Raw genomic sequence first — 27,487 nt, forward strand, 5'->3', positions numbered from 1 at the left:
AGACTCAGATGGCCCTGCTCATCCAAGGCTGCCTAGGAAAATGGGAAATAATTTTACTGACTTAAGCCATTTAGGCACTCAAAGGCCATTGCAACTATGGTTAAAGGATGTCAGGCTACTGCTGGAGCTGGCAGCAGATCATCTATCTACATGGTGCTATTTTTTTCACGCATGATAAAATGAGTCGATAAATTTTGAGTTATGGGTGAGGAGGCTTCCACCCAGATTTCAGAACAAGGCCTTTGTCTTAGTTACTTTTGTCTTGTTGTTGTAACAAAATACCCAAAACACAAAAATAAGAACAGAAAGATTTATTTTGCTCACGATTTGTGGAGGTTTCAGTCAATTATCAGCTGGCTCCAAGGCAGAGTGGCATGGCACAGGGGCAACCGTTCATGGCAGCAGAAGACAGCAAAGTGACAAGAGCAAAAGAGGGAAAAGCAAGTCTCTCTTCCTCCTTTATATTCTACACAGGCCACCCTCCCTCCAGGGTCAGTGTAGCGCCCATAACATCTGATTGCCCTCGTCTTGCACAGGATTAAGAAAATCTCTGTGTCCTCCTCTTGCACAGGATAAGGATGTTATAAAGTAAGAACCCTGGTCCCCTACAGAATTACTCAGTTAAATTTCTGACTTGAAAGTGACACAATGAACAATATCCTAGAGCTGTTACAGCTTGTCCTCTAAACCCCAGGATGTAGAGCTGCTGAGTCACTTAGTTAAGCTTCTAGACTTCTCAAGTTGACATAATGTATCAACCATAACAGCCTGGGAGGCCAGATAAAAATGCATGACAGGATTACAGTCCCTGCTAGGATCACCTGAGAGGGTGAAGTTCTGAGGATGAAGCCAAACATGCAATGGAGACCTATGACATTAGAGATGCCAGATTTGGAATGTCTTGCTGACGAAAACCCAAGTGACCATGTGGGTTACAACCAGCAAAGCTATAGGAACAGAACTGCCCAGGTCCTCTGGAGCTCACATTTCACCACAGTTTGGTCCAAATGCTGAACATGGTGCTGCAGGATTAAATGTTTAACCTGTTGGCTCCCATTTTTGCTTTAGACTGATTTCTTCCTATTCTCTTTTTGAATGGAAATGTTTATTCTGTACCACTGTATGTTGAAAGTATTTTGACTTTGTTTTGTATCTTTGCAAGGGCTCACAATTTAGTTTTTCTTTGAGTCTCAGAAGATACTTTGGACTTGGGGACAATTGAGCAGTGCTGAAACTGTTCAGTTTGGTGACTCAGAGATAGACTAAGTGAATTCTGCATGATGAGAAGGACATGGGACATCGGACTTTGGGGTTTTTTTTTTATATTTTATTTAAAGAAAGACTAAACAAAACAAAAAATGGGTAGAAATGATACATACTTTCAAAGAAAAACTACAGTAAGAAATCACTGGTTGATGTTTATATATTGTCCTCTTACAATTAATTGTTCAAGATACAAAAGTGGAACATACAAAGTGGGCATTCAAACAGCGAGATTGCAAACAGTTCTGTTCAACTATCCAATAAAAACTTAGCAATATGGTTATCAATCCTATACATTTAAACATACATGCGGTTATCCATACCTTCATGTATATTAAGATTAAACAAAACAAAGCAGGCTAAAATCACTCTGAACAAAGAATAATAGTATTGCTGGATTTCACATCATGATGCTACAGAATCAGCACTGGGTACTGTAGTGTCTTCTTTTCTTCAAAGTATTTGTTCATTTCATGGACATGGGCCTTTTGGAGGCCAAGATTAAATATTATGTTTTAGATCTGCAATATCCTCAAAGGTCTCATAGGTTCAGAGAGGAACTTTCAGAAGGTTATGGAATCAGTGGGACACTGTACTCATCGGTGTATTTATCCATTAGTAGTTCATGTGATGCTAGAAGTGGAGTCTGGCTGGAGTGGCGAGACATTGGAAGAGTGACGTGAAATGGAATATTTTTGTCCTTGGATCCTTATTTCTGTCTTTGCTTCCTGGCTGCCATGGGAGGAACAGCTTTTCTCCTCTGCTCTCTTCTCCCATGCTGTTTCAGCATTAGAGCCATTTAGTATAGACTGAAGCCACTAAAGCCGTGAACCAAAATAAACCTCTCTTCCTTTAAGATGTGGTTATCAGGTATTTTGTCTAAGTGATAGGAAAATGATTAATATATAAGGGTAATGCCTCTCTGACCAAATACCTTTCACTGTCTTCCACATAAATATTCAAGCACCTAAATACTGCCACACTCAGAATCAAGATTTGAGCACTTAATCCTGTGGAGAAAACAATCAAACCATATTTAAGCTATACCACTTACCATCTGGCCCATTACAGAAAAAAATCTAGATTTCTAGTTAAGGCCATTATTGTTCTCCATATTATTTATGTCCATTTCTCACTGGAGTTTTGGATAACTCCAAAGCTGCCTCCACTTCCCTGACACCTATCCCAATTCCCCTCACATATACCCTGCCAAATATTTGATTTGACAAAAGATTTTTAAACTTGATTAAAGAATAGGGCTTACATAATATTTCCAAGATACAAGATTTAAAAATGGATCTTGAATAGAAAATATAAAACTTAAAACAAGACTGAATCTTTGCTTTGTGTATATAAGAGCTAAATATAGAATTTATGGATAATTGAGTATCTTTTGATGAAATTTTTCTTAATGTTTCTTCTGGTCACTTTGCTGTTTGTAGAATTTTTTAATTGAAGAAGAAAAGATAAACAGAAAGTAAAGTTTTAATAACAAAGCAATGAGGAAATTTGATATTTTAAAATGCCTATCTGCTGGCTTTATTTTCTTGTTAAGAAATGAACTGTGAATTTTATTCTTTATTTCTTAGTGACCAAAGTAAAGTGAAAAACAAAATCTAGGATCTAATTATAAACTAAACCATGTACGTATGAGAAGACCTCATATATATATATATACATTGTGTGTGTGTGTGTGTGTGTGTGTGTGTATTTGTCTGCCTTCCTTCAAAGATATGGAGGAAAAACATACTAAAGAAAGACAGCACAGGGTCAGAGGTAATGCACAATAGCAATAATTTGTCAATGTCATGTATAAATGAAGATTTTAAAAATCCAATGGGTAGGAAACTTAAGCAAGACCTTGGATAAGTCATTTTGCTTTGGTTTTTATCTTAGCTCCATAGGCTACTAATCAAGCTTTAACACATAAGGCTTCAGTGAACAGTTCTAAACTATAGCACCCAATCATATCATTCTAGTCTGTTTTCAAGAGGATATTTTGAGTCTTGGATCTGAAAATACTTTAGAAATCATCTTGGTGAAAATGGCAAATGTGTATTACAGGTAACTTTACTCCTTATTATCTTAAGCATTACAGGCCTCGATAACTGATTATGTTAACAACTGACAGTGCAAAGTGAAGATAAGAGTCACTTTTCCATATAAATCTTAATGCAAATATTGCTGAAAGATCAGTGTTTTATGCATCATAAAAATACTGTCAGCAGGCTGCTGCTCTCATTTAAAACATGTAGAGAGCTTGAAAATTGTTGCTCCCAACCATACAACAAAGAAAAAGCTCAAAAAACTGAAAATCAGTCACAGCTTTTAGACCTATTAGAAAGTTGATGTTGTAGGGCAAACCATCATTTTAAAATCTAAACAGCTACAATTACAAGATTAATCACGAAAAGTGATATTATAAAATGCCTATCACTTGGCTCTATTTTCCTGTTAAGGAGTGAGGCACAATATTAATTGCAGTATCAATCAATCAATCTAAAGAATAACCACCAAAATCTCCTTCACTAGAAGCAAAAACTGCTAAAATCATAAACTTTTAATAACACCTAAATGGTAACTTTAATGAATTACTGGAGACTTTATTGTGGACCAATATCTCAGCTACTTTCTCGTTGCTGGGACAAAGTACACAACACTCACAAGTTAAAGAAGGAAAGGTTTATTTTAGCTCACAGTTTTCAGAGGTTTCAGTCCGTAGTCAGCTGGTTCCAAGGCAGCGTGTCTTGAAAGAACATGGTAGAGGAGAAACAGCATTCTGGTCTTCAGAGCTCTAACCAGAATCTCCGGTCAAGTTGGGTTACAGCATTCTAGGACTGTTTCTTAAACCTGCCGTCTCCAAATCTTTCCAAATTCCTTCCACAAGACAGTTTCAAAAGCTTCTGAACCAGATGACCAGGTAATACCACAATGACTGTATTCCTGATAACAAAATCTCTTAGTTGCTTTCTCATTGCTGAAACAAAATACTTGATACTTCCTAGTTAAAGGAGGAAAGATTCGTTTTAGTCCACAGTTTGTAGAGGTTTCAGTCCAGGTCATCTGATTCTAAGGCAGAGAAACAGGGGAAAGGGGAATGGCCGAGGACTAACAGTCCATGAGTGGGCAGGCAGAAAGCAGCAGCAGTGAGCCTCCCTTGCCCTCTTTATTCCATTCAAGCTACAACCTTATTTGCTGTGGCCACTTACACACTATGTGGGTGTTCTGTCTTTAAGAAATTCATTCAGCCACTCCCAGAACCATTCTAGTCCAATCAGTAGTAAGAGCCAGATATCTCATACCTTAATCCATATTCACATACCCTAAACTCAGCCACCACCCAAAACCCCCACTTATGAGAACATGAAGCTTTGGAAGGACGTCTAGATACAAGTTATAGCAACTAAAAGTAGTTTAAAACTTCCGAGGTGCTGAAAAACACTTTTTGTAGGATTCAAGAAACATGTTAGCTAGGATAAGGGTATAATAAGAATAGTTATTTGAAATATGACCACCGTGTGCCCCCTAACAAGTACCTATTCTCCAAGTAAAAAGCATAACCAAAGCATTCCTCACACTATTGCCACACTGTAGCATTGCTGCCTCCCATAAGGGAAGGAAAAGCTATACTACCTGAATAAAAATGTGGAAGATCATAGCCCATAAACACGGGCTCATTAAATGACTGAGCTTTACCATAATATTACAGAACATTGCTCTTCTTTCATATTTGACTATCACACCAATAATACAGTAACAGTATGTTTCAGATGAAAAACACAAATCCTCTCTTTGAATAAGTATTTAAAGAAATGCAATGCAAAAACAGAGTTTTAAATTATTGAGGATTGTTGAGAACATAAAAGGGAGAACTAGAGAGGAAGAAGCAGTGTTTTTGGTTCTCCATTGTGTAGTTTGTTCTACTGGCTCTCTTGCGGGAGCTTGTCGAGCTTGTTTCCTGATACAAAGTTGGCTGTTCTTATCATCAGTGGAGCTGAGGACTTTGTTGTCACTGAGAATGGCTGTGATTCACTTTGGGGGAGCTCTGGTCCTTACTTTGAGCATTGCATCCTGATTCTGAAGGGGAAGATGGTGTACTGTTCAGTGTCCTGGAGAAGTTAGTCATGCTGGCTTCCTAATATGAACTCAGCTGTTCTCATCATTGGAGGAGCTCAGGAACTCATTGTCGCTGAGGATGACTGTGGCATTTTGGAGGGAGCTCTGGTCCTTGCTTTGAGCATTGCTTTATGGCTTCAGTGCAGAACCATCAACCTACTGGCACAGATCTTTCATCCTACTGGCACAGACTTTCTAGCTTCCACTGCTTGCTTTGGGGCCTTCCCAGCTCAGATCTGTGGAATAGAATTGCATGAGATAATTGTCACGGGCTCTAGGCTTCTTCTTGGGTGCATTATCATGAGCTCTAGGTATTCCAGTGGATTCATGCAGGATGTTGTCATGGAATCCAGGCCCTCAGTGGATTCTTTGGATCTTAATGTATGGAAAGTTTTCCTTCACTCTGTCTTTTGTATGTGACTCTTTTTATGACCTTTATAAAGTAATACTATAAATTATGTTTCCTGTATTGTCTTGTTCTCCTTGCAAACTCTTTACTACAATAAATAGTAATATTTTGGGTGACTGTAGCATATAGGTAGATAAAATAAGAAATGGAAATAGATAAATTTAGGAAAATCTGTGAATCTACCTGGTACTGTCCGTAGAGCAAAATAGTGCTATTTGAAGATACATTTAGATTAAAATACCTACATTACTCTAGTGCAAAACCACAGAAAAAACTGGCAGCCTTGCCCAATCTCAACCCCTGACATCAAAGTCTAAACTAGAGACTTACACTTTCACCCTCACGGGCTATATTGAGTCACCCAGCCAGGGTGGAATAAATGAAGAGGAGGACTGAGATGTTTGTTCCTGCCAGGTGGTAAGAAAAAACCCCTGCATAGTATCATAAGTCAAAATAAGGAGCCTAGACTCCGAGGTAGTAATGATATGCCTCTTCTCTTCCGTACTGGGATGCTGTCAGAAGAAGAGAGAGTCAGCAGTATCACTAGCACCCAGTGTAATAAGTTCACTCCCTGCCCTCTCATGTCAGTAGGCTATGGAATCAGTCTAGGGGACCATCAACAGACTGTGAAAATGTACTATATCTACACAGTGAGCTATGAAGAAGAAGGAAATCATGTCATTTGCAGAAAAATGGGTAGAAGTATAGGTTGTCATGTTAAGTGAATTAAACCCTACTCAGAAAGACATATTTTCTCTTATATGTAGAAGCTGAGAGAAAAAAGAAAAAGGAGAGGAGAAGGGAGGGGAGAATGAGGGGAAGGGGGAGGAGAGAAAAAGGAGAATGTGAATATAGCAGAAGGAAGACTGAGAAGTGGCAGGGAACAAGAAGGTAACTATAAGAAAGTAGCAATTATCAGATGTTAATAGTGTTCCAAAGTTACTGGTGCTTATATGTGTTTTTATTATATATATATATATATAGAGAGAGAGAGAGAGAGGGAAAGGGAGGGAGAGAGAGATGTCTGGCATGACTACTGAAAGTTGGTAAAAGCACACTGGGATTTTGTGTGGTTATTAAACTTTTTTTGTATTTTTTGTTATATTAAAATTTTAAAATTATGTATTTTGTTACAGTCATCAACTTATTCTATTGAAAAATTATGAGTCAAAAGAATAGAGCAATTAAAAATAATGTATTTAAAGGAAAATTACTTATAGAATATTAATTATGCTCAAGTTGTATTATCCAAACATACAAATTATGAAATTGAAAATATCCTATCAGAAATTATTTCACTTGGGGTCAATTCACATTTCATACAACACAAAAAATACCTTTGCTTTTTCCTGATCTTGTAGTCTAATTGGTACACAAATATTACTTTCCCTTTCAATTTCTTTCTGTCTCTCTTAACACATACATATGTGCAAGCACATACACATACATTCATAGTAAAGAGTCCTTTCAAAGAGGCCAGGAATTTAGCTCAGTGGCATAAGTGCCTACCCAGCAAGGTCATGGGTTCAACCAAAAAAAAAAAAAAAAATAATAAAGAGTCCTTTCAAAGGTTTTATAGGTTGATAGTTAGAGGATTTTTAAAAATATAGATGGCAATTCTGATGAAAATAATAGAATCAATTAAAGTTTTCTTTTGGTGCAACATTCCACAGTTAATATCCTCTAAGAAGGTATAGTTCTATGATACTGAGTGTCCTGTGCTAAAAGTTAGGTGCAACAACAAAAATAGAGTGTTGTTGGTGAGTAGCTGGATAAGTTGATGTGTGTATGTATGGACATGCACACACTAAATCTTTATGAATATCATCATGCAGAGTAGAATTTAGCCACTGGTTTTCTGCATGTATGATGCATACATGTTAGTACAAAAGATTTCATGTTCTCAATGAGAAACTGAAACAACGAAAATGTCTTAAGAAATCTACCTTAATCTGTGGGCGATCTTCCAGGTGAAAACTGAGAAATGTAGAGATCTAGTGGAGAATATTATATGTAAAGTCTAAAGATAGTCACATACTAGTATGTGACCTTTATTGATTGATCTCCTTTCCAACTTTCTACATTTCATGTCCCTTGGGTCATGATGAATGTGTATTTTTACTCAAAGTTATTCATTTAGTAATAATGGTGAATCTGTACTTTTACTCAAAGTTAATATATCTAGATATAAAAGAGTAAGGAAAATGTCTTGCCTCGATAACCATTTTTACATGATATTTGAATGGATATTGTTGTTTAGTCAATCTCTGGCAGATAGTCATTCAATTCAAATGAGAATTACAAGTGAGTTCTCTAAGTTAACCATTTTCATACCAACAATCACATAATTTTCAAAGAAAACTTCTTTACTACAAACTGTTGGCCAAACAGATTAATTTGTATAGTGGGATTTTTTTTGTCATTTTGAGACAGGATTTTGTTGTGCAGTTTAGACTGTCCTTAAACTCATTTTGTAGCCCCAGATGGACTGAAACTCACAACAATACTCCTGCCTCAGCCTCCCAAGTGCTGGGATTATAAGTGAGCACCACCACCTGACTGCATAATGGAATTTTCTGGTGGTGAATACTTAAGTATGACTTAATACAATACGAACTGTTCTAACAAACCCACAAATATCAGAGGTGTTACTTCCTTATTGCTGGGACAAAATACCTGACACTCATAAGTTAAAGGAGGAAATATTCATTTTAGTTCACATTTGTAGAGGTTTCAGTCCATTATTGGCTGGTTCTAAGGCAGGACAGCATGGCAGAGAAGCATAGAGTCTCTGGAAAGGTAGGAAGAAAGTGACAAAGAAGGAGCAACTTGCCCTCCATCTTTTCCATTATATTCCTTCTAGGTTACAAGTCTCTTGGTTGGTGCTACCCATACCCAGGGTGAGGTTTCCTGTCATCTATGCCCAGAACTATGCTAAACTAACTTAATTACCATCTTGGTTACTTTTCTCTCATTGCTGGGACAAAACACTCAACAGCCAAAATGAAGGAAGAACAGGTTTATTTAACTCACTGTTTGTGGAGGTTCCAGTCCATAATAAGCTGGCTACAAGGCAGGATGACATGGCACTGGGGCAACACTTCAAAGCAGCAGCAAAGGGGAGAAAACAAGCCTCTTCTCCTCTCTTATATTGTACATAGGCCACCCACTCCCCTCTCCAAGGCAAGTGTAGCACTAAAAACAAAAAAATCTCCTTGCCCTCCTTTGCACAAGACCAGGATATTTACAAAGAAAGAATCTTGGTTTCCTGCTGAGTCTCTTAGTTAAATCTCTAAGCATAGCAAATCAACACAATGTATCAACTATAACAGTTATTAAACACCTTTAATCCATAGTTACACACCATAGATCCAGCCACTTCCAAAAAGCTACCCCCAACCCGCACCTTGGGTACATGAGGATTCTAGAGACATTTAGACAAAGCATAACAAGTGATCTGACAATGTTTGATTTTTACTTAAGTTACAGTGCAATGCTGGTTGATGGCCTCATACAGGGTCATTCCGTGTATTTATCATCTTGTAGCTTTTCATCAGACTTTTCCATTTATCTGGTAAAATGGGAGAGACACTATTAAAGAGATAACACACACCTCCAGCTCCTTCATTCATGACTTCTGCTTACATTAATTTAGAATGGGCCTACCTCTTATAAGTGGGACAGAAAAAGATAGGTTCTGGCTGGGCAATTGTTTCTTGACAATGGCTTTTCACTCTGGAAGGAATTACAAATTTTTGGTACTTAGTAAATTATCTTCATCCTATCCAGGGAAGCAACACCAGGTGACTGTGAGGCTCACCTCATGTACCTCCCCTTTCAACAGTCACATCTAGAGTTTGTTGCTATGTAATTTCTGCAAACAGTTGCTTTGTATGTTTGTACTGGATTTTTAATTGTGACCCAAGGGTAATTCTGATACCAGCTATTTTATCATAGCTGAACCGAAAATTTTATTTAATTTGGTTCTAACCCAACGTTTCCTAAATTTATCAGACTACAGAGTCCATTTTTCTTCCTATAACAACTACTAAAACACTTTGAATAATATTTTTGCAAAGAAAAGAATAGGTATACCATCTCCATGCCTTTACTCATTTCCTTAATTTTTACTTTCGTTGTTATTTTGGTTTTGGCTTTATTGTGTTGTATATAATTGTTTTGCTTTCTTGGATAATTTGAATGTAGCCCATTATCACTTGTCATGTGATTGAAGTAAGTAAGACTAAAGGTAGTTGAAAAGCAATTACACTTGATATTACAGGACAAAGTAAGCACAATGACCTGTAGCTCAGACATTTGCCAGATTAGAGAAGAGAAAGACGGAGTTTTGGCATCTGTTTCTTAGTACATACATAATCCTTGGTTTCCTATTTAATAAATCTCTGAGTCATGTTTCTAATCTGTAAAACAGGGATTGTTCATGAGGATTAAATGACACTACAGGTAAAACAGCAAGCAAATAAGGAATTTAATATATATAAAGTCCCTCCCTTGTTCCTTTTCCTTTCTATTTCTCTTAATTAGCAGTGCATTAAGTTTATCATGGTTAAATTGTGCTATTCTGACACAAACAATGACATTATATGAAAAGAAGCTAGGGAAAGCATGTGGCAACTGTACACAGCAACTATCAGTTTACAAACACAGAACATTTTGAAATACAACACTGCACATAAATGGTTGAGTTCTGGCAAAATAGATCCTGACATTCCTGTTATTTATGTCCCACAGCTAGATTTCCCAGGAAGCTAATGAGGTAAGCTTCTTCTGTTGCATTTATTTCTATGAGTGCTGGGAGATGCTGAGAATTGTAGGTTGTTCTTAGAGCTATGAGGGTGGAGCTGATTGCTATTAGGAGGGATTTCTAGGTACACATTCCAGCAAATTGCCTAAAAAGGTTTCAGAAAAAAAGAAAGACTTGATTCTTTAAATTTCTCAAAGTTTTTTGTGGTTTATTTTGTCACTCTATGTAAATATTTGCTTTTGAGGATAACTTTGAATTATATACATTTCATCTCTTCTTAAAGTGGGCCCCACAGAATGTATAAGTTTCAGGCCCAAAATACATTGATCCATTCCTGCTAACAATTCTTGTATGATCATCTGCTACTACTCTGAAAATTTCCAGAGCTACTCTCTTCAGAACTCATTCCCATAGCTAGCACTGCTAGGCTTTACCCCCTTTCCTTTCCCAGTGACATATAGAGCTCTCCTCCACACCACTAAGACCAAACTCCAGCTGCTGAACCTCTGACATGACAGTGTTTTGCCACACAGAGCTATGGAGACTTGAAGAAAAATAGTCTGAGCTTTGGGGCTCAGGACCCAAAGTACGCAAGGTGTTAAGAGAAAGAAGATTGGCAGTGGGGTCCTTAGCACAGCACTTGTACCTCGGACACTCCTTTGGCTCCTTGTGAGTTATATTATGCAGGCACTCACTCTTTCATTAAATATATGTGTTGAGTACCCATTATTTGCCTTTGGAATTGTCCACAACCTTAACTTCCACTTGTAACATTTTTTCTATAATATTTTCCATAGTAATTTCAAAATTTTGAACTATGCATTTTATTTTTTTGGCTGGCTCCAACATGGATTTATATAAACCTGTATAAGAAAAAAAAAAGCAAAAACAAAAAAAAAAAAACCCTATATTACCTATGGTCTTTCTTTCTAAGTGTTCATTTTATCTAAGCTTTCCTGCCCAAAATAATTCTCAGTGCAGGATAGGAAGATTGACCCCACTGCACGAAAAATGAAAAATAATGCAGCTTCAGAAAGAAAGTCCCATGGCAAGCATGATGAAAAATGTGCTCAGCAGGAGCCCAGAGTGAGGGCTGGAGAAGGGGCGAGTGTAATTTATGTAGCCTCATAGAAACTTAAGTCAGCATTCTCCACTATTGGGCTCTGAGGTGTCAGAAGAGGTTTTATAGATCAGCAGGGTTTTTCCAGTGATTATCCATGCTTCTACTCCTTCAGCAGGGAAGCCCTGGTTTTATGGAATTACCTGGTCAGTAGGCAAGCTGGGTGTTAGAATTCTAAGCAGACTGCCCCTCTTCCTTAAAAGCAGCAGGCAGCAAAACAGGTCCGGAAATTCCTCAACACTGGGATTCCAGCACTAATGCAATTACCTGAAATAAAAGAAAGGGTCAGATAATGAGGGCTAAAGGTTTTTCCTCTTAAAGTAAAAGGCCAGGTAAACAAAACCAGCTGGCCCTGGAGCCAACAAACTCTCCCATTAAACGTTTTAAGAGGCTAATGAGCATAAGTGTCCAATTGTAGAATAGACCTGGAGACTGAATCTAGACTTCTGGGAGAAAAGGTAGATGAGGATGCACTGATGGTAAAGCCTAGATGGCTCAGACAAAAGGGGGCAAGACATGATTCTGGCAGAGGAGCCCTAAATGTCCACAATGAAATTGAAATTAGAGTAAGATGCTTTCACCAGGAGTCTCTAAGGTTTTGTCAGTATCCCTGTGAGTAAGCTTGAAAGTCTCAGTTGGGGCAGTCAGTTTTTAAGTTTACATGCTATATGATAGGATCTCAAATAGATTTTACATATCTAATTATAGGCAATTGTATATGTCCAAACTATAAACAACTCTGGAAGGGCAAAAAGCAAAATTTTAGCAATGAGTCTCTCCAGATGTCAGGCTTATAGGTAATTTTTCACTTCATATTTCAATCTCATTTGTGCTCGTTTTCTAATTTGTCCACAGTGAGCATTTCTTTTATAATAAATATAAAGGAAAGCATTTCAAATAAAATAAGATGATAATACACTGAACTGAAAATAAAATTTAAAACGGAATGTAGACAAGCTATTTGGTGACTGGTATATGGTTTCATTTATTTTGTATATTCTGCCATTCCTGGCTATTATCTGATGTGTGCTTTATATGACCTGCCAGTTTAGATACAGGAGTGAAGATTGCTGTTATTGAGCAAGACAGACTTTTTGACTCTGCATGAAAGTTTCAACCTTTTTGTATTTGTAGTAGTTGTAAAATAGTCATTACAGCACAGCTTTTCTTGGAGTGACTTTGTTCAACAGCTCAGTCAACTGTGCGATCTTAAGACATGAAACAACTATGGTTTACCTCAAAGTGTCAGTCTAAGTGCTTCTAAAACCATTCTGCAAGAGTGTATGTGGAAGTTACCAGAACACCTCTCATTGATAAATCATGCCCCTCTTTCTTTTATTTTATGATTTACTTGGTCTTTGGAATCTTTTATAGTCATCATTAAATTAATTAATTAAATCTCATGGAGACAGGTGAATAGCTAAGAGTCAACTTTATCTTCTCACTGAGAAAGACAGAAAAGCAGAGCTTTCCCCAATCACTGATCAGTTAGTTAGCATCTAGCGCTACTTTTTTTGTCCAGTGTTTACTGGAAAACACCACTGTTGGAGGTGGGGTTGTAATTCAGTGGTAACACTGATTGTCTTTTGTGTATGATGCCCTGGGTTTGATCACCAGAATCCCTTCACCCTCTAAAAAGGAAAAGTAAGAAATCATCGTTTTTTTTAGTAATTTATTATTATTGAAAGGTCACTGATTCACCTCCTTTGTGTCCAAATCTGTTTGATATGTTAGACCTGTCACTATATACAGCCATTATCAGAACCAAAATGATCTGTAACAGGCAGGTATTTTTCAAATAGCCACAAATTATCTATGCTGATGTTTTCTTAGAAGCTTCACATTCACAAAGGGCAAAATACAGCAAGTTAATTGTTTGAGAATATTGAGAAAAGGGGCCTAGAGATTTATCAGATTCATGCCTTGTGGTTAGATGATCCCCTCTCTCAAAAGCAATGCCAAGTTTGGATAACCGAAGTTTCTATTTCCATAGTATAACAAAATGGGGGGTGTAAACTTATGACTGTAAGCTGTTGAGACCTTTCAATATCATATTAGAATTCCTTTGACATCAAAATAAACTGAATGCAGACTGAGAGTGCTATGATGGTCAGTTTTGGGGGAGGAAAAGATCCTTTGCTAGATCAAAAGTGGAGACAATGTGCAGAACTATGTTCAGAAAGGATCTCTGACATGTCTCTTAACTTTCCTTATTTGCTTAGCAGGCCTACATGCAAGCCTGGCTTCAGCTATTATTAATAAACTGAAGAAGAGTCCAGATCAACATTTCCTGGATCTACTTTTTAATTCCTTCTCATATCTCCTACAGTCTAGTATGTATTTCTTCCTTGATAGTGTATCTTTGATATCTCAAACAATTCTTCATCTCCTTGAAAATCTATATGCGAGTCTGACTGAACTGTAGGTCCTTGGCTTCAGTGTTTTTGAAAACACTCTCTCTCAAGTCTATGGTCATTATTAACTCCTGTCCTTGCTCTTATCCACCATATAAGTTTTATAAATTTTCCCTTCCTTCACCAGCTGTTATTTCTTTTGGCCTCTGCTTATTTAGAGTCACGTCACTTCTTGGCTGGACAATTAGGATAACTTTGTGCATTGATTTTCTTGCTTGTGACTCTTCTGGCTTCAGTCCAACGAACAGCCTTTCCAATGAATAACCCAAGACCAAGAAAGATTGAATCTACCTTGCTAGATTAAAAATAAGATCAAAATAGGTTCTAAAGACTTAAGTCAAAATATTTATTTTAGATTTTAACATTATTCTGTCTTAATATGCCTACCTTTCAGGGAACTATTTCATCTATTTCAGTGTTTTAAAAAAAATCAGAGTGGCTTTCTAAGTGATTTTCTAAGTCACTCAGTGACTTTCTAAGAGGAAGAGGTTTGTAAAATATCTTAATAATGGATTTATCTGGCAATATATGTTGCAGTATTAAATATTTACCAAATCTGAGTTTAGCAATCTGTCCTAGGGATGATGTGATACATAGTATTGTTTCACTCCCTAAAGTAAGTAACTATCCAAATGGGTACCCTCTGACACAGCATTTCCACATTTTTAGAATTCTATACTCATACAGTGTATTAATCAGTCCCATATTATTTATAACCCATATTTCTGTGCTAAAATTAGAAAGTAACTAAAAGTTATTGGATACCTACTTGTACCAGGCACTTTGGGCTCATTATCTTTTTAATTTGCAATTAATTCTTAGAAATAGATACCACTTTTAAGAATAAGAAAACTGAGGTCCACAGAGACCAAGTTACTATCCAAGGTCATATATATAGTAAATACCAATCTGGAATTGAAACTCAGTTATGTCTGGCTGTAAAACCACATTCTTTTCCACGTGCCAATCAATCACTTAAACATTGCATTCTGTGGAAATGTTCTAAGGCATGCATGAGCATCCTTCATCTCCTACCAGAATGCTTGCTGACTTCAACCAAAACACTAGCTTTACAAAAAAAAAATAAATAAATAAAGTAAAACCTAACTATTCCAATACATCATATGTTGGTATGGGAATTTAACATTAAAAAGAAATTTTACATAGTTCTATAACATGTACTGATAAGTAGATACTTTATTTAAAATGGGAAAATCTGTCGTTAGTCATCAACCAAGGAAACCCTGCTGGGTTAGAAAAGATACCCAGGAATCATAAACATTTTTAAAAATGATTCAGTTCAGAATTTGGCAAAGATGAGGATAAAAGGCTTTGAGGTAATGAATGTCACCTAACACTGAGCCCATCCTATCTTTTTCTTCAGAATAAAGAGCCCACAGAGGAATTCCCATAAAGCTAGGTGGGCCTGTTTGGGTCACATGTTCACAACATAATGTCAGTACACTTGATGTTTCACTAAGCTACTTAATGAAAACCAGACCAAAAGAAGAAACCAATGCATACCAACTCTTCACTGTTTTAGGAGAGCACTCTAGGACTTTAATTTGGACCATTCATTAATGTTTTGTTCGTTTTTCTTGTTTACTCACTAATTCATCCCAGAGGCAATAAGAGATGATTCATTATAAGGTATTTTGCCGGGGAAGTGTGCTAGAGACTGAAATCTTGGAGACCCACTCACTGAGTGAATCAAATTTTTGCATTCATATTTATTTTCTTATGTAAAGTTGCATAAGCCTACCAAAATGTTTGAGTAATCTTTTGACACTGTCACATACTTTTATTACTCTAAGGTAGAGATAGAGATGGGTATGAGATGAGTATTAAACCATTTTCTCAAGGGAAAACGTGAAATTTTCCCATTACACAATTTGTATTATGGAATTCTTGTCAGTCCTCATAGAGAAAGCAATGGGTTTTATATGACAAGTGTTGAAAAAAATCACAGCACTTGTCTACAAATGGAAGCGGAAATGGATATAATAAAAAGCATATTTTTGTTTGAAAAGAACGTAGGGTCAAAACTTTTCAAAACATGAGAGCCCAGTGGAACCCTATGTTGTTTCCTCAGACAACACATATGTTTAGCTAAGGAATTATATTTGTTGTTCAAGAATTTATCTGATTCTTACTTTCTTTTCATTCCAGTTGCTACATTGATGGCCGGGTGGTCAAAGTGATGGACTTCCTGAAAACTCGCCTGTTAGACACACTCTCTGACCAGATTAGAAAAATTCAGAAAGTGAGTAAAAGTATCCTGGGAAAAGGAATGAGTTTGAGGATAAGACAAGGTAACGCCACTGGGTCCCCACTGGACTTTAGCACTATGGGATCCAGAGAAGAAAAACAGTGAAATAGTGCAGTCCAAATGGACATGGACACTCAGAACTATGTTAAACCAATCAGTGAACTAATTCAATTATCACATTATCCATATTCACAAACCCTTAATCCACATTCACATGTCCTAGATCTAGCCACCTCGAAAAAAATCCCTCACCTATGAGCACATGAGCCTTTGCTGCGACATCTAGATACAACCTAAACAGAAGAAATAAGTTCTACTGTAATAAACCACAGTAGGGTCACTATAGTTCCCAATGTGTATTGTATAGCTTATGACTAATTAGAAGAATGCAAAGCTTCCAAGCATAAAGAAATCATAAAGAGATAGAAATGCTAATTGCCCTTATAGTATTGACACATATTTTATACATGTATTGAAATATCACATAGTATCTGATAAACATGTCCCATATTGCAAGTTAATTAAAACAAAAATAAAATTTAAAAAATTCTATGAGGAAAATATATGCATAGTTTTTAAAAATGTTTTTCTTAATCTCTCTAACCTCATCCTTCATTAAAAATTAAAATCAATCATAAATTGTTTTTAAATCATTTTATCATAATAGCAAATATTTTAATAGTTTATTTCTAAATTGTGAACTTATAAGGAAAGGATGGGTTTACTTTGTTTTTTTGTGTGTGTGGGGGGGGTTATTTTAGATTAGTTTAAACAGAACAATTATCCATTCAGTGAAATTTTGGTCTTGAGCATTGACAATTCTGAGTTATATTTATATTATTCCTAGATGCCTTACAATCAGCCACGTAAAATCTCACATCTGTGAAGAGGAGGGAGAAGTTATATAATATTAAGCAATTGCATGTAGGTCTTTTCAAAATCAGATCTTTATTTAAACACATGTCTGATTGAACTTGTAGAAGTTGATCAAAATTGACACTGAAGGGTTAACAGTGGATCTCTTACCTATATGCAGAAGGACACTGGAAGGGGAGAGCTAGATTTAGCAGAGGGACTAGTACCACTTGGCTATTACAAACATGCCCAGGGGTCCCCTTGTTCTGGTTATCTCTTACTAGGCAACAAATTACTCCCAAAACTCAAAAACATAAAACAGTGATTTATTATGCTGATAGACTATATGAGCCAGGAACTTCCAGCGGGCATAACAGGAATGGTTTACCTCTGTTTTGCAATAATTGAAGCCTCAGCTGTAATACTTGAAGATTGGGATGACTCAAAGTTATACTCTGAAATTATCAAAAACTTGTTTACTCATATATCTGGTAGATAATGCCAACTATTAACTAGCACCTTAGTTAGGAAAGAATTTTTAAATAAGAATTTTGTAGTGACTTGCTCCCAAAGTTCTTAGTCAGATGCCCGTGGAGAAAGCCAGGTTGAATCTGTATCATCATCAGCTGTTAGTCTGTATTTTGAAGCAATAACCAAGACCCACGGACTTTCGAAGAGAAAAGAAATTAACTCCCCTGTTGATGAAAGAGTGGCAAGATTCTGGAAAAGCACATAGGACTAGAAATAGTTCCAGTAATAAGGTTTTTTTCTAAGATAATTTCTCAATTAAAAAAAAAATGTTCTTGGTGTCAGGAATCAAACTCATGACCTCGATCTTGCCAGGCAGGCACTGGGCTGCTGAGCCATATCCCTGACTCTCTAGTAAGCTTTGGAAAATACTGTTTTCTGTATTTCCACTTTCACTATTTCATTTAGTTTACCTTAAAGTCATTCCATAATTACTTTTCTTTTACAAATTCTTATTTTCACAACTCTGGCCAGCTATTTCCTTAAGTGAGTATCTGCTGGAAGTGTTTCTGGAACACAGACTCTCTGATATTTAACTCATGGAATTGCATTTCCACAATCTGTAGCAGCTTGGAGCCAACTTCAGAGCCTCCAGAATGAGAGGACTTCTCACCACATCCCACATGGTGCCTGCCCTGTGGATATGAGAACAGAGCAGGGTCACCAAATTTTGATTGTTGACAGGTTTCTTTGGCTTTTAACATCTTCAGGCTGAGTGGAAATCTGAAAAATAGAATCCAAAGCACAAAGTGGAGCAGACTAACTCTGTTTTACTTGTAAGGGTCACAAAAGTTCAGAGATTGGCTAAGGTTTTAATGTCTATGTATCTGGATATTTGTTTCTTCTTGTATTGCTCCATTTGCTCATGTCTAAGACATTCCTGACACCCACAGCTCAAAAGAGGAGAGATTTAATCTGGATCATGGTTTTCGGTGATTCAGGCCATAGTTGGCTGTTCCATGGCAGAACGTCATGGTAGAAGAGCAGGTGGAGCAAAGCTGCTCAGTTCATGGCAGCTAGGAAGCAGAGCAGGGAAAGAGGACCAGAGAGGAAAGGGCCAGGACCCACGGACCTTAAGGCCACATCTCCCTGAACCAGCAGACCACCAGAAGTGTGCTCTACCAATCTGAATCCCAAAGCCAAGTAAGTTTCCACTCCACCCAATCAACCACAGTTCTCTATCAGAAGATGGGAGAAGTCCTAAAGGCCCACCCCTCTTAGGCCCATGCTGACTAAAAAGGGACAGATTTCCTACCAAAATAGAGCCAAGTGAGAGTAGTTTGATATGTACCATGAGGCTGTTTGAATGGGAGACAGAGCACAGGATTTCAAATCTGATGGCCAGTACTGGAACTCAGGCTTTGTTATGTGGCCTTGAGCCAGTCCCTTGATTTAATTTTTGTTTCTTCATCTGAAAATTCACATTCTAAGTATACTGTTTTCTCCATTCTTAGGGAGATAAGGAAGGTCACATGTTCTGTTAGTTCCTATTGAATGGTAGTTCTTACTGTTTATAATTATTGTTAGTTATTTTAATAATAATTTCTGTGACTAGAAAAGCTTTATAGTACCTTTATCCTCTATTCATACTTTGCCCCCCTCCTCCTTTTTGAACACTGGAAAATATGATAGGTGATGTTTTTGGCATCTAAAAGGCAATGATTCAATTGCTAAAAACAGCTGTGGTTTCCGTGTTTGGACTGCCACTTAAAGAATTCTGTTTCCCAAGCAGTAAGCAAATAATTGGGTTGTATAATAAATCTACATGGTATTTTAGAAGCCAAACAAAGATACATTTAGAAAACTCACTCATTGGGATGAACTGCACATCCACTCTCTGTCTTCCATTAGAATATGGATAATCATTTGTACACGGGAGATAAGTGGGAAAAATAGTTGAGGATCTAACAGTGCAGAGAAGAGTCATATGGGAGAGTGAGGGATGTTTAGGTCACACTGCAGATGGTATAGTGTGGAGAGCTGGGCTGACTCCAAAACAGTGACGTAAGAACCAAGAAGAACCACTTTGGCTTAAGTCATTTGTGCTCTGCGATTTGTGTCTTCATTTCCTAAAGGAGTCACAATTTAATAAGCATTGGAAGGAGTTAGTTAAATCCTATTTATAGAGGAAACAGTTTCAAAAGTACTATCCTTGTTATTGCATCCAGAATGCTAAATAAACTGAACAATGGGCTTCCTCGATAATCTTCCTTCCTTTCATCTCCTTTCTTCCCTTCCTCTCTTTGTTTACCAACAGTTTATGGTATTCTTAGTATTTCCCAAGTCCCTGAGAATAAAAGAGTGAGCAAGACTGATACGAGGTTTGTCCTTATAGATTTTATGGTCTGACAGAAAAAAAATTGTTAAAGATAGTAACAGTAAGATGCAAAGAATCCCATAATAGGATGTTATGAGACCCATTGTAGGAAACACCTGTTTGACTTTGTGAAGGAAGGGAAGTCCTTCCAAAGGAAGTAACATGTAGGCTAACACATAAAGGATAGACCCTTCTCAGCTCCACTAGTGGTAGATATGTATGGCTAAAGTATATGTGTATAAGTATAAAGTTTTATATGATTCATACTATAAACATTGTTCTTCTGTTACTATCATCATTGTTAATAAAGTTCAATTCTACAGTCTCAGTAAGGCAGTAATATTATGCCTGTTCTTCCAGTGTATCTTAGTTACATATAATTATTTTGAAGTAGTTAATATATTAAAAAAAGAATTCTGTTTTCTCAATCACCCTTGTAATTTACCCACCTATTTGAGCTTCTTAGAATATCAAAATGTAAGAGAGTTTTTAAAAAATAAGCTATTCTTGAAGCTTATAGAAAAACTAGGAGGACAATTATAGGAAAAAGGATGATATTAATATTAATCTCATATGAAGAAAATTGGAAAATGAAAACATTAAATCATTAGGATAAAAACAGTAGTATCCTACAAACATCAATGTTTGATTGACTCATTTATTAATTCAGTTGCGCATTTAACAATTTTGAATGCTTATTTCAGTGTGCCAGTGCCTGCCTAGTGTCTATTGTTTGGCAAGTCTCCAATAAATGTTGGAGGAGTAAGTGCAAGATGGTGCAAGTGAATGAGAAAAATGAAATAAAAGTATTAAAGAAGCTGTGTTTTGTGTCATTCACATTTCAGTGGAAGGCAAGAGAAACACAAGGCAAAGAAGTATTCAGAATAACAGAGGAACTCAAATAAAAGCTGTACCATATTAGTACCTTGTTACAATATAGACAAGTGGTTCTAAGTTTTAAGGGGCTTGAGACTTACATTAGAGACTTCTTTAAGAAAAAAAGGAAATGAAAGTCAACTTGCAAATTTTAGAGATACCTGATTATATGAAGAACACATTAGTAAAGCTCTTCCCAGAATATTATTAGATGCCTATCAAGTAAGGAGCGAGAAGTGTAAAGTCCATGAGCTTTCCAGTAAATTAAGCTCTGTAATGTCACTTGGCGGTGTATATGCAAATGGGAGAATATGACCTAAGGGAACTTGGGATCTTCACATACAAGACAATAATAATAATATTATTATAGAAGAATCTAGCCTAAATATTATGTTTATCAAGAAAGAGAAGCAGAGTTTTAATCTATGAACCTTGTCATCTGTGAACCTTGATAACCTTGATTCTCAGACGCAGATATCTCCTTAATTCTTAGACACAAATAATTGTAGAATGTGCCACCAACTTAATAACAACTGAGAGAAAAGAAGATAAACAGAAGGCATTATCAATTGGTAATGATTATGAAAAATATTCTGATTTTTAAAGTATTAAATTATGAAAAATGCAACATGCACTTACAAAAATATAACAATTCTAGAATCTTAGGTTACAAATACCATTTATCGCATTATATATTATTGATTCATTGAAGATACAAGTAATTTGCTCAAGGAATAGAGCTTGTCAAGTAAGTTAGTAAAATTACACTATTCTACCTCTTTCACACTGATTAACCATTTATTCTATAATCCATATAATAACTTATTTTCCTAGCAATTAAAGATTAAGAAGGCTTTCAAAAAAGAATGCTGAATGTTCTTAGTCAAAGAACTTCAATTTGATCCCACAATCAGTTGACAATCTGCGGAAGATGCCCTGCAGAATTGAATGAAAAATTGTGTTATGATATTAGGCAAGAAGTTATACAAGAGCACCAGGCTTTTCAGGGAATCATTTTCACCCAGTGGATTACATTAATGTGTTTTGTGCACACAGTGGGTCGGAGTATAGTGAGGTCTTGTTATCTGCAAAGGAATGACCATGTGAAGTAATATACTACCTATGAGCCATGGGAACAAACTACTGTTTGGGAAAAAAGTTTCCTCAGGAGGAAAAAGCAAGTTGGAGTGATCTAAGTTTCAACATGAAAGGGGACACAGGATTCATCGTGAGCAACAGTAAAATTACCACTAAGACTGATGAAAACTATGGCTTATAAAAGAGTGAAGTATCTAGCAAGCCTAAACTATTGGCTCACCAAAGAAAAGAACTAGAAAACACAGGAAGACAGATTTAAGTGCAAATCGCTGTTTTCCAATCTCTCTCTCCGCCAGGGCTTACCCTTGAATGTAGTCATTGCTTTGGGATGCTGTGAAGCTTTCTTCCTTATTTTGTTACATAAGCTCATAATTTCTTTACCTCCCTAGTGACTTTACCTTATTTTAATTTTATGTTTTGTTGCAATTACATTAAATTGCCTTACTGTAGTTTGAGATAACAAGGGCAGAGAATACAATTTTAAATACCAAAAATGTCACAGAAACAGCAGCCACAAATTAAAAATAGATCTGATACCAAAAGAAAATGAGCAAATATGATACTCCAGAACAGAGAGATGATAAAAAGAACTTAAACAGTAAAAAATTAATGAAACTGACAGGAAGTACATTAGACAGAAGAAATAAATCAAGAGGAATGTGATGATATATTGGAATGAGTGAGCTCAGAATAGTACGACTTGTCTAACCTAAGAAGGGCATGTTAAATATGGAGGCAGTTCAGTCAGCCAGAAGTTTGGATTTCCTCAAACAAAAAAGCTCAGTTAGAAAGTAACAGAGCCCCAAACTGGAGCTATGAGCATTTATTTGGATACTTGGCTTTGTTATTTGCACTGTAGGTCACTAGCCTTCTCTGAAGTGTAATCTTTTCATCACTGAAATATTCTATCTGTCTCTGTCTCTGTGTGTTTATCTCTCTCTCTCTCTCTTTCTCTCTCTCTCTCTCTCTCCTTCTCTCTCTCTCTCTCTCTCTCTCTCTCTCTCTGTCTCTCTCTCTCTCTCTCCTGTGTCTGTCTCTCTGCCTCTCTGTCTCTCTCCTCACTTTTCTTTCTTTCTCATTTAACAAAGTATTTAATAAAGTAAGAGCAGACAGTGCAGCTCAATGTTAGCCCAGCACCCATGAGGCTTTGTGTGTGATCCCTGCTGCTGCTAAATAAATAAATAAATGCAGAGTAATTCTCAAGAATTCTATTGGATAAGAAAAAAGAGAAAAATATAAATTTAAAATTAAGTGTAATAAGGTCAAGGTCAGAGATAGGTTTAAAGAACTTTGAACACAGAGAGAAAATGATTCCCTGAAGGTTTGAGGAATGTCTCAAAGAGGAAGTAACAGTTCAGATAAGCCTTGAAAAAGACCCTAAAAACATGGGTGATAAGACAGGAAGGCAGAAGTTAGCTACGAAAAACCTAATACTACACTGAGTAGTTGAAAACTAGTGAACCACAGGTCTTATGAAGGAGGATGGGAAGAAGTAGCTAAGGTGTGATTATGGAAAGTTCTTAGATACCAAATGAAATAAAGCAGTAAGCATCTTAATGGTGGGTCACTAATAACTGCTTTCAGTACCATCAGAAACAAGTTGGTTGTAGCACATCTTCCCCCTAACAACGAGACTTCTCAGTGGACATGAATGACTATCACCACTGGCAATGAAGATGCACTGAATGTCTTACACTGGGGAGGGAGTTCTGAAATTAATAAATGACAGCAGATTGGAGGATGGATGAAAAGAGATTAAAAGCAGGAAGACCAAGGAAGAAATGATAAGAACCAAAACTTACGAAGGAGTGTGAGAGAAGAGACAACAGAATCGTTATGCTCCCCTCCTCTCTTAATAGTGTATGCAAGCAAAAATACAGTCACAAGACACACAATAAGGGTGGAATTAATATAGGAATAGTATACAATTCATACATGCAATATGGACCAAGACTACTGAGAATCAGTGAAGAGCTCTGAGTGTAGGTAGGGTTTAAGGAGTTGCGTAAAGTTATCCAGCTCTTTGTAACGATGTAGAGGGTCAGTTATGATTACTTGAAAAGCTACTGTTCTTCTGAAATCCTGGAGAAGGCTGAGTCCCAAGCAGCTGAGATGCTGGAAATAATGGACTCCAGCTCCTTTTGGAAGGTGGGCCCCCTGCCAGGGCTGATTAGCCCAGCTGTTCTGTCCATTATTCCTGTTTTATTGCTTCCTTTCTCATTAAGAAAGGTGTTGGTTTGGATAACTACAAACGACATGTCTGCTGCTACAATGCTGCTGTCTCTTCCACAGTCAGTGGCTGAAGCTAGGTCCTAAGAAGTCTTTCAAAAGATTTAGATCACAGTTTTGGTCACAGAAAATACAGGAAAGAAAGTCCAGGTTTGAAAATGTGCCACACATATGACCATTTTCCTGTTTTTACTGTCTTTCTTTTCTTTTTTCTGTTTTAAAATTCATAGTGGGGAAAATAAAAATATGAGGGATGTTTTTCCTTAATCTCTGTCTCTCTCTGTCTATCTCTCTCCACACCGTTCAGTGTATCCACGTGAAACAATTTCGACAGTCCATGATCCTAAAATGTGTGTGTGGGGGGTGGGGGGTGGAAAGCTTTCCTTATGCCACTGTGCCCATAATATGCTCAGGCTCTCGTCAGCCACTGGCCACATACTGAACTGTTCTGTGGGTCCCTTAGAGCTCACTGGATCACACAAGTCCAACACTGAAGTCTACTTGGAAACAAAAGAACTGAAAGGGAGCTAAACATCCAGTTTCTCTCCACCCTCACTTAAGTAATCTCAGCATCTGTACTTCCCCCTCCCCAGATAATGTATGCCTTAAAAGAGCTTTCATTGGCACATCATTTCTCACTAAAAACCCTTTTAGTTTCCAGCGTCCTCTAATTTTCTCTCTTCCAGCACAGGGAGAATCATATTTACACAGAAAACCACAGTGTTGAACTTCACTTTCTTAGAGTTTCTCTTTCTAAGGGAATTTTGCAGCTGGTTCCATCTGCTTTTCCTGTTTTGTTTTTTTCTCTTCTGCCCATTTTGATTTCCAGGCCCATCCCCTACCCAGCCTGAGTATTCTTAACCACCACCACACAATGTCTTCTCTTGTCATAAAAGACACACAATTCATCTGTGTCCCAAACAGAAAATTCCCAGAAAATATTTGTTGATTTATACTGTTTCTAAAACTTTTAACATTAATATTTCTAGGACCAGTTATATTGTACGACACTTCGTAGAGCTGATTTAGGTTTTTTGTCAAAGTTCTACCTCACTGTGTGTTTCTTGGTGTTGAAAATGCATAAATGAACTACTCTGAATGCTAATAATCTTCATATGACTAAAAATTCTATCTGCATTTTAAATGTTAAATTTGCCTTTCCTTAGTATACATCTTGGATATTGTCTATCATCCCAACTGGTGTGTCTGAAGGAAAAGCAACCTATGCTGAAGTTAGATACTTTCAAATAATGATATCATGTGTCTTGGACAGCAGAGTGATGTTCACTAGACACCAGACACTATTTCAACTGCGTTACAAATATTAAGTTGTTTAAATATCATAAAGTCCTCTGAGGCAGCTATTCTTATTATTCTAGTTTTATGACTGAGGAAATTGAAACATAGAGAGGTAATATACTCAAGGTCACACAGTGAGTAAATAATAGAGCCAGGACTCAAGTATGGGCCATCTGTCTCTAGAGTTCATGCACCTAACTGCTCTTTAGCAGTACTTTACTAATAACAACAACTGGATGGAGGGAAGGTATTATAGAAGGAAAGGGTACTAGCGATTGAACCCAGGGCTTTGTTCATGCTAAGCACATATGCTACATCCTTAGCCCCAATATCAATATTTAGGTTATTTCCTTCCAAGTTTCTCTATAAGAGAGAAGAGAATTCAGATTAACTTTGCAGAGTACTGTATATGCAGTAGTTTATAAGTCCCTATTTTTTTTCTGAAATCAAGTCCTCATTTAAAGAAGACTTTTAACTCTTTTTTAAATAAAACCATCTCATACAAATTGCCCCTCTAGGTTTGGCACAGTAACCTCCAACTAAGAATTCATAGCAAATTTTCTCAAGGTATAGGTGTGAAACACATGTCATTTTAAATATCAGAGCAAATGAGCTCAGTTCTTCAGAGTCCTTATGATATCCAAATCACATTGGATAGTAATTTGTCCTTAAGTTTAATAAACTTTTGAGTTTATTAGATTCTCTACATAAACTATATACTAAGCAAACAGAATTTCCCATTTTATCTCTGATATCAAGACCACAGTCTTGATATCATGAGTTAGCAAATAAATAAGCATTGCTTTATTTACATATTCCATGCTATTAAAGGTTTTCATTACATACATGTATTTTTCCTAAATCTAAATTTCCTAAATCTAACTGCTAAAGAGCAGTTAGGTGCATGAACTCTAGAGACAGATGGCCCATACTTGAATCCTGGCTCTATTATTTACTCACTGTGTGACCCTGAGTCACCTTGACCTGACCTGCAATCAGTATATGGTTTTCAGTTCTTTGACCAGTTTACTTATATCATGTAGCTCCTTAAAGAGTGATAATTTAGCTGAGTGAAATGATACATCCCTGTAATCTTAGCCATTCAGGAGAATGAGGTAGGAGGATCAAAATTCAAGGCCAGTTTGGGCCACTTAGTGAAATCCTGTCTCAAAATGAAAAGGGCTAGAACAGTGGTGGAACACTTGCCTAGCATGAGGAAGGTGCTGGGATCCATCCTCAGTACTGGTGAGGGCAGGGTGGGGGAAGTGTTTGCTGTGAACTAGTAGTAGGGCAAGCTTGAGATTTAATCAATTTCTTTGTGTAACTACAGCACTATAATTTCCAGTTATGCTCCCATTTTGTGCCAGATACTTTTCTAGGAAATACACACAGAAGTAAATAAGAATGGATTCCCTGCCCTTGAAGAGCTAAATGGCTCAAGGTTTCTAGGACAATTGCTAAATTTCTTAACTTGCATCATAAATAGCAGTTCAAAATCCTCACCAAAATGTACGAATATTTAGCTCTAAATTCATGCATCAACATAAAGGACTCATATGAATATTCATCTCTTTGGTCTATGCCCCTTTTCACTAACTCTCAGGATTTTCCTGTGACTGGGTTAATGTTAAGATTCTTTGAAATGCATGAGATATTAAGTACAATCTTATCTGGTATTATTAGATCTGCAGGTGAAAATCGAAGATCTAATTGGTCATAGCAATAAAAGAACTTTAATTTGTACAATACCTTGAAAGTTTCATAACTATAAATGTATTAATATAAGCGTATACATGCATATATATATATACATATATGTGTACGCATGTGTATTATCTTGTTGCTGCTCAATGGCTTTTTAAGTTTCTTTTTTAATAGTCTATGTTTACAATACATAATAATTTAGGCTCAATGATATTACATAAGTTA

The 27,487-nt window shown here is 36.7% G+C and overlaps 1 protein-coding gene across 2 annotated transcripts in view; it reads left to right on the forward strand.

The window, feature by feature from the left end:
- Window positions 1-27,487, forward strand: part of Hpse2 (heparanase 2 (inactive)) — a 924,256-nt gene that overhangs the window by 743,221 nt on the left and 153,548 nt on the right. For both annotated transcript variants that reach the window (XM_063245088.1, XM_063245087.1), the window contains one exon: window positions 16,257-16,350. In XM_063245088.1, coding sequence (XP_063101158.1) covers window positions 16,257-16,350 — 94 coding nt within the window. The remainder of the gene's footprint in view (window positions 1-16,256; window positions 16,351-27,487) is intronic.

Source organism: Cavia porcellus, unplaced genomic scaffold (genome assembly GCF_034190915.1).
Source record: "Cavia porcellus strain 051 isolate PalLab524CR breed Dunkin Hartley unplaced genomic scaffold, mCavPor4.1 scaffold_2, whole genome shotgun sequence".
Classification (NCBI taxonomy): Eukaryota; Metazoa; Chordata; class Mammalia; order Rodentia; family Caviidae; genus Cavia; species Cavia porcellus.